At 42.3% G+C, this 8,524-nt stretch overlaps 1 protein-coding gene across 1 annotated transcript; it reads right to left on the reverse strand.

Annotated features, from left to right (window-relative positions):
- Positions 1 to 806: 806 nt before the first annotated feature.
- Positions 807 to 5,093, reverse strand: LOC127295869 (probable sugar phosphate/phosphate translocator At3g11320). Its single transcript, XM_051325870.2, has 4 exons — positions 4,477 to 5,093; positions 2,698 to 2,801; positions 2,321 to 2,549; positions 807 to 1,385 (listed from the first exon to the last, which is right to left on the reverse strand). The coding sequence occupies exons 1-4, from the start codon at positions 4,960 to 4,962 to the stop codon at positions 1,236 to 1,238; spliced, it is 969 nt and encodes a 322-aa protein (XP_051181830.1). The 5' UTR covers positions 4,963 to 5,093; the 3' UTR covers positions 807 to 1,235.
- Between the last annotated feature and the right edge of the window lie 3,431 nt (positions 5,094 to 8,524).

Genomic DNA, 8,524 nt, shown 5'->3' on the forward strand with positions numbered 1-8,524 from the left:
GTACAAACTGCAGGTGTTCAAAGAAATCACATGTTATCTCGACCTACTATTCTTGCTATCAGCAAACTGATTTAACTTGGGAAGAACCTTCAACGTGTACAAAATGTAGGTATACAGAGCAATGTTAAAATGAACAGCCTCATTTGCTCTGATGTGCGAAACATCCTACGTTAACAGGGAGAAAATGCTCAGTTGTAGGTAGTACTATTAAATTTGTAGGTAGTGCAATTTGACAAAGCACCATTAAATTCTTGCACAATCTCCACAAAAAATACCTTATTGGGGAAGCAATAACTTGCTGTACTTACAGGGAAGTCTAAAGATGAATATAAGTGTGTCATGTCCAACAAAGTACATAAATAAACAAGCAACATAATTCACCAGAATAAGTTGAGGACAATTTATTGAAATGATTTCACCTTATTATTACTGCAAACATGGTCCTAATCTGAACTGGCATGAACAAAATACCACATCCAAGAGAATTAAACAAGCAACATAATTCACCAGAATAAGTTCAGGACATTTTATTGAAATGATTTCACCTTATTATTACTGCAAACATGGTCCTACTCTGAACTGGCATGAACAAAATGCCACATCCAAGAGAATTAAACAGAATACAAGTAGATAACAAAATGGCAGGCTAAAGAATTTGCCTTAAAAAGCTTCTTCTGGCAACAGTATTGGTTGGTGAAGTTGTCAACACTAAATTTAATTTTGATGTGCACCCAGAAAAAAAATCCATAAGGCATAGAACAAAACAATTGATAACAGTTATATGTATGAGTAATTAGAAAGAAATGTTGTGTGACTAAATTCAGTGTCATAATATATTAGGAGTTTACTTGGCAAAGTTTGGTACAGGCAATCTTCAGAAGAAGAAAGAAAACTGGGGGAGTCATGAACTTACAATAACTGATGAATGACGGAAAACAATTTCCGATAACTAAACGTATTAACCAATGCTGGCCAGTGTGAGCCACAACCCACAATCACTAAACGCAAAAAATTGTATTCTATTGATCACCTCCATTAGCGAAACAAAACGCCTCTCAGGTCCAAGGGAAAACTACATGTATTATTGGACTTCTCTGTCCTTGTTATCCAATAAGGCTCCATACAAGTGCAGGATCTGTTGCAATCGCCCCAGATGTAGTTCTCCATAATATATTAGCTCTGAGGCACCGACCATACTGAGAAAGGACGGCCATATGTACGGTTTTCTGGGGCACTTAGGGTTTGCTACGCTTCTTGGATTCACTGTAAAGAATGACTCCTATAACTGTGAGAGTGTAACCAAGCATTCCGGTGATAGACACAGGGTTCTTGAATATCAGAATTGAGACCACAACTGCCACAGCACCTTTTGCATTACCAAGGACCTGGAAAGAAGCATGGATATGTTACATCGTTGAACCACTCTATTGATGAAAACCAAAGATTTAGTGTCTACTTGTTGAATGAACTAAGACAACGCCATGAACAGAAACTTAAAGGCCAAAACATAGTTCACCAAATGAATCATCATAACACAGCAGTCCTGAGATTTTCTAATTTTTAATATTATAGAGCCAATACGAGTTCCACAAGACACTTGCATTGCATTTTCGAACTGGATTATCAAGTGGGTTGCTGACCACGGCCACAATAATAGCAGTTCAGCATGATGGGGTGTGTTTGTATTACAGATATCTTTGGTATTTACTTCAAGTTTAAACTACATTCTTAAGTTCCTCAAAACAATACCCATTATCCAAACACTCCTTTGCTTGACAGGAAGACCTGTAAATTGTTGTTCCTTAAGGCCATTGCCATACTACTTGTCGTTCATGCCCATACTACTATTAACAGATAGATCCACACGGTATCCTTATCATCACACTTTTTCAATATGGTTGCTGTACGTTTGACAGCCACATAAAAAAAGATACTAACTTGAAGTTAGGTGGCACACTGGAGTCATTAGAAACTTAAAAGGAACTATAACACTCACAACATATTCGCAAGCTCAACAATTGAGTAAAGTTGAGAAGTTATTATCATCAGTATCTTATCTACACCCATATTTCAAAGGAAGATTTTGATCCCATTCTCTGTGTTATCTCAAAAGGTACAATAAACCATTTAAAAGCCATACTTGCTGCTGTGGATGTAAATAATGCAGGGTCATGAACTGATGATTAACGAAGTCTACAAGGTGGTAGGTTAAACATATCGATTTTGGCATGAAGACCGCATGTAAAACAACTTCGTGGGCACATTGCTAAACTATGCTCCAGCACCTTATGAACAATAATGAATTTAAAGTGAGACATACCTGTAGAGTCAATGCACTAGTATGTTTGGTCACCAAGAAATTGGTCAAGTTGACGAAATATGCCAAGCAAGAGTTAAATAACAGCAACCAAACAATGGTGAAATCCTTTTTCGCCAGTTCAATTGTAACGCCAACAACATTATCCTCCATAAAGAGAGTGGCAGGAAGCAAGAGAATAACAGCAACTGGAGCCATGTACAAGAGCAGATTCATAGAATTAAGCTTCTCCCTGCAAGATGGCAGAATAGTAAAGAGTCAAGAATGGCCAAAGAACAAAAACCCTGGAAGTATATATATACAACACCCAAACAAACCGAAATATCTGAATCTGAGAGCATGCAATCATGCATACACAAATACAGAGAAAAATTAATTACCCCTCAGAAGACAGAAGAATTCCTTGCAACACCGTCTTCAATGCCCTTGCAGCAGTGGCTCCAATGCACATGATGAATCCAAACAGATGAAAGCTAGGCTCACTCTGTAGATTTGAATTGTGCATATTAGTTTATAAGAAAACATGCAAAACCTGACATCTCTGTAATAGGGTGCAAAAAGAAAAGTTTGCTAACACAGAGAAAAATAAATGCAAGTCATATATTAGAAATGCCACTAGCCATTATCCCACAATTAACTGACCTAGATGCTGCATTGGACGTTAAGACAGCTACATAATGCAGTATATACCGCAAAGGGAGCAACTTAGCATTTGCACGAATAATACCAGAATTTCTAAGGGAAGAACAGCAAATATTCCATGTCGGGATAATCGCTATATATCATGAGCATCAAAATGTTATTTTCAAGTCAAACAAAATCAAAGGGTTTTGCCAGCTCCAATGAATAACCAATAAGTTGGGATAAAAACAAATGTGAGTTATTACTACTACTATATGACAAAAGGACAACTTGGAGACTAAAGTTTTGGCTGTGGAGTTCTTTTTTTTTTGCGGAGAGATTAAATATTAGTTATTCCTACTACTATATGACAAAAGGACAACTTGGTGACTAAAGTTTTCGCTGTGGAGTTCTACAGCAGAAGAAAGTAAACTTCCTCAGGACCCATCCCTCTAATGATCATGTGATCATGTAAACAATCACTAAACCAGATTACTCACCTAGGCAGTGAAACAACTTCTAAATGATGCCTTGACATGAGGAGAACTACTGCCCAACTCCTATAAGTCATAGTTTAGAAAATCTATCGAATATACTGTACAAACAGCACCAGTTTGCTAACTTGAGAAAATGCATGCAAGTCATAATCTTACTAACTGTAATGAACTAGGCATCCTCCCACAATTAACTGACCTAGGCTGTTGTATTGCACGTTGTGACAGCGACGTAATGCAGTATCTATCCCAAAGGAATCAACTTAGCAATAAATGCATAATACTCCATGTCTAGATTAACGATGGTATATATCATGAGCATCCAGATCGTATTTTGATGAGAATCAGAACCAAAGGGTTTTTCCAGATCCAATAGTTCAGGTTACAAATAAATGTGAGCTTTTCCTAGAACTTAACATTTTCACTGTAGATCTCCTGAGGAAACCATCTGTGTGATCATGCAAACAAAGATCAATCAACTGGCTTACTCTCGAGCCAATCAAACAGCTTTTGAAGGATGCCTTGACATGAGACGAAGTACTGGCCAACTCATCATGCGCAAAATCCTAATGGAGAAATCATCCCCATGTGTCACAGGATGTGAGCCACCTACCACTTTACTCAAATTCTAACTTGCTTAGTACTACACGAGTTCTACTTCGGTAGGGCAAACTAGATTTCCTCAGAACCCCATCCAACCAATGACTGTATGATCATGCAAACAAACAATCAATCAACTTGATTACTGTTGTAGCCAATCAAACAGCTTTTAAAAAGAGAGATGACTTGACATGAGGCAGACTACTGCCCCAACTCATCATGCGCAAAATCCTAATGGAGAAATCATCCCCATGTGTCAGAGGATTCTAATTAGACATACACACTAGACATGATGAAGCTAGACTAGATCTCCGTCTGCCTAGAGTCCTGAATCTCCTCGAGCTGGCCGAACCGAAATTCCGGTCAGATCCGAGGAGAGCACCATCAGATCTATCAAAAAAAACAGGCGATGTAGAGAGGGAATAACAGGTAAAAAAAGCTTACTCCGCTGGCGATGACGACGCCGGTGACGACGGGTACGAGGGTGAGGTAGGTGATCCATGACTCGCGCTTGACGGTCATGATGTAGGCGAACACGGCGGTGAAGAAGGGCGTGGTGGCGCCGACGGCCTGGTTGAAGGAGACGGGGAGGTAGCGGAGCGAGACGTTCCCGGAGACGACGGAGCCGCAGAAGACGAGGCTGAGCGCGGAGATCTTGGCGAGCTGGACGCGGGAGCGGACGAGCTGCATGGGCACGATCCGGAGCCAGGCGATGGCGGCGTAGGAGAGGAGCGCGCAGGCGGACATGTGGCACATGGTGAGGAAGATGGGGTACTTGAAGCCGTAGTTGCTGAGCAGGTACTTGTTGAGCAGGAGCACGCCGATGTTGGAGGAGTACCAGGCGGTGACGAGCCCCACCGTGAAGAAGCGGCCGTTGGCCGCGGCCCCCGCGCCGCCAGGCGACGGCGAGGCGCCGCCCTTGGCCGTCATCGGGGCTGCGGCGCGAGCGCGCGCGGATCTGCGGGGGAGGGGGAGGCGGGCGGCGGTGGTGGTGGGAATGGCGGGTGGGGTTGGGTCGCGGTTGAATTGGTTTGGTTTGGCTTGGGCTCGGAGCGGAGCCGTGTGAGCTTGGGTGTTTAAGGGAGGAGACGGCCTTTCCTCTGTCGGTGGATGCAGCCAGAACGACTGGTTTCTGCCTCCCTTTTGAAGCTAGTTTTTGTTTTGTTTATTTAGAATTTATTTATTGACTTCTAAAATTGTTTATTGACTTCTAAAATTGTGTTTAGATTGTTTGACTACTACTACTAAATACTAATGCACTACTAAGAGAGAGCAGGTTGATTCTAAAATAGTAGTAGAAAGAGAATATTCACATAATTAGAATGTCATGACATTGGATATTGTACTAGAAACAAAAGAACAAATGGTTACCAGAACAAGGCCTTGGAGATGTTTTATTTAGATGAGATGTACTTGGTTAAAGAGAAAGATGTGAAACACACAAGAATTTTAACGCCACATTTAGTTTCCTCCAATTAATATTAAAGAACCCCCTATCATGTTAAATCTTAAGTATTAAATAAATGCTTATGATTTCAAAGTATCTAATCTAAATAGGTATAAAATAGTTCTAAATAAATTTTCTTGGTGACATCCTATTATTCAAAATTTAAAGGTAAGGTTTTTTCTTATGGTTGCAATCCTCCAAAATTTCTTTCATCACAAGAACAATATGGGGGTTTGGATGGAAAAAACTTGGACCGGGCCTAAAAAGCCCAAAGCTAAAATTGTAGGCTCGAACCCAGCCCGTCGTGCCTATCGGGTCTCGAAATCCAGCCCAAGCCTGGCCCGACTCCTACCTAAGACACGTGTTTTGTAGGCCCGAGCCCAGCCATGCCCGACGTTTGGGCTCAAGATTCAGGCACGATCTCAACCCGACATGCAAGCCCGGCCTAGCCTGTTTGGGATTTTTGGGTCTGGTTGGGCTGCCCATGTGAAAGAACAAAATCTATCCTTAGTGTTTTGTGTATTTCATAACAACACTAGAATTAATTTCACCGTGTGCATAGTTGCTTTGAAAAGATTTGCAGGTGCACGGTGCCCTCGCTGAACACCTCAGGATCGGAAGACTCAAGAGTAGTTTATAGGTTTTCTGGTTTTATGTGTGTGTGTCGTGAAGCGACATGGTTGCAGAGGAAAAGAGAAGACAACAGTTCCAGCTTGACCGGTAGTACCGGTACCAAGAGCGTAGTACCGCTATCACTATTGGTACCGGTCACCAGTACCGCAGATGTCTTCGCACGAGGGAAACGCTTGCAGTATGCATGCCGGTACCTTGACGGTACCTTGACCGGTAGTACCGCTCCCAAGCGGCACTTTCGACCAGGTACCTGTTTGGTACCGGTCATTGCAAACTACAGTACTTCCGCCCTGGTACCGCCATGGTACTGGTACCGGGTAGGAGTCCGGGGCTCGCAGAGATCCTGCCGGTACCTTGATGGTACCTACAGCGGTAGTACCACTTGAGCCCCACGTGGCAGCACTGCAGGCCAATCTCATAGCTAGAGCGGTAGTACCGGTCGTGCGGGAACTGAATATAACGGTTGGATTCGGGGGCCCCTATAAAAGGGGGCCTTCTTCCCCAGCTCGACCCAAGTCTTCTCTCTCTCTCTCCTCTATTGTTGCTAAGCTCAAAACCTTGAGGATCTCCCTCCCCCTCCAACCAATCTTGCCCAAATTTTGAGGATTGGTTGAGGAGATCCCGATCTATAGTTCTACCAAGAGAGATTTCACCAATACCACCTAGTCCTTAGTGGATCTTGAAGTTAGGGTTCCTATTGTGGGATCTGTCGGAGATGAGCTCCTATGGAGGCTATCTTGGAGTTTTGCTAGCCCCATAGAGTGTTGGGAGCCTCCAGTGTTGTGGAGCTCGCCCCAACCTTGTGAAGGAACCGCCGCCTCGACCGACTACTTAGTGGATAAGGGAAAGCTCTTTCGTGGGGTTTTCTCGAGGAAGAAGGTGAGGCTTGTGTGGCCGTTGGACCTTCGTGGTCCACACCTCCTCAACGCAGACGTACTCCCTCTTGTGGGAGGAACTGCGGAAAACACATCATGTCTCCTCTCCGCTACCCCGGTTGCCCCGCTCCCTCTCTCTTACTATCTTGTCGGTTCCTTTACTTGTTGCATCGCATAGGTTTATACTAGGTTTACCGTAGTTGCTAAAGTTGCCACTTTTACTTCCGCATCGCATATAAAACTGAAAAAGATATAAAAATTGTGTAGCGACCATTCACCCCCCCTCTTGTCGCGCTACTGATCCTTTCACCATGCCCAACTATAATTCTACATGGTAAGTTTTCTCTTTTACAAGTTAATGATACATGTTAACTTAAATAAAAAAATTACAAGTACATCTCAACTTCTAAATTTGAGCTAAGATAATAAAAAAAAAACTATACATATGCTATAGCCAAGGATATTTGCAATGTTCCTCAAATAGCTGCCATTTAATGACAACTGGATCCAATTCATCGACCTTGAGATAGATCGGTAAGTAAGGCACGGGTTTGGAGGCAAGCCATCTACAAAAGCAGAAACGCCAAGAGATGAGGTGCCTGTTAGGGTGACGACACAACCGCAAAGAGAGCGAGAGATAGATAGATAGATGGCATTTAATGACAACTGGATTCAATTCATCGACCATATGATTGATCGGTAGGTAAGCCATAAGTGAACAAAGTGTGACAATTCGTCGGTTTGGAGGCAAGCCATCTAGGAAGACAAATACGCCAAGAGATAAGGCGTTTGTTAGGGTGACGACAAGCACGAAGAGAGGTGGGAGGGGGAGGGAGGGAGAGAGAAAGAGGGTAGGGGGAGAGAGAGGAGGTGGTGTAAATTGTAATAAGGCATGTTGACTTTCTGATGGCATAGTAGAGTGAGGGAGCTCTTGGTGGGTTCTTTCAAAAGGTAGTTTTACCGCCATTTGGTGGGTTCTTTCAAAAGGTAGTTTTACTGCCATGTTCACCTTATATTTATATATCATGACATGTATGTTGTAGATGGTTGATCCAATTATGTATAGATGATGCTATTATCGGTTGATCCGGTGTTTTAATCATGTGTTTAGTTTTCAGAATGTTTGTAAGACAACAAAAAAAACACAAGAAGCCCAATTTGTACCTTTAGCATGACTCTAAGAGAAAAACAGAATAACTAGGATGACAAATGACACAACTAACTCTTAACACTACCCCTAAGTTCAAGAGTAGCTTTGTGGCCATTTGCTATCACTGATAACTCCTAGGTGGACTCGACTTTGAAATATCACACATTGCATGTGTCATGTCGTTGCGGATTTTTATATATCCTATAAATGGATCAGAGAATCAATTATTATTTAAGTCCGAAGAAATTAGTACAAAAAGAATCATGCATGTATGTATGGTTACAAACCTGCCGTTGTTAATTTTCACAAAAATGGTATGATCGTTTGGGACCCATGCGAAAGCCAGAAAATGGATTATGCGCGACATGTCACGAAACTTGCACTACA

Source organism: Lolium perenne, chromosome 4, assembly GCF_019359855.2.
Source record: "Lolium perenne isolate Kyuss_39 chromosome 4, Kyuss_2.0, whole genome shotgun sequence".
NCBI lineage: Eukaryota > Viridiplantae > Streptophyta > Magnoliopsida > Poales > Poaceae > Lolium > Lolium perenne.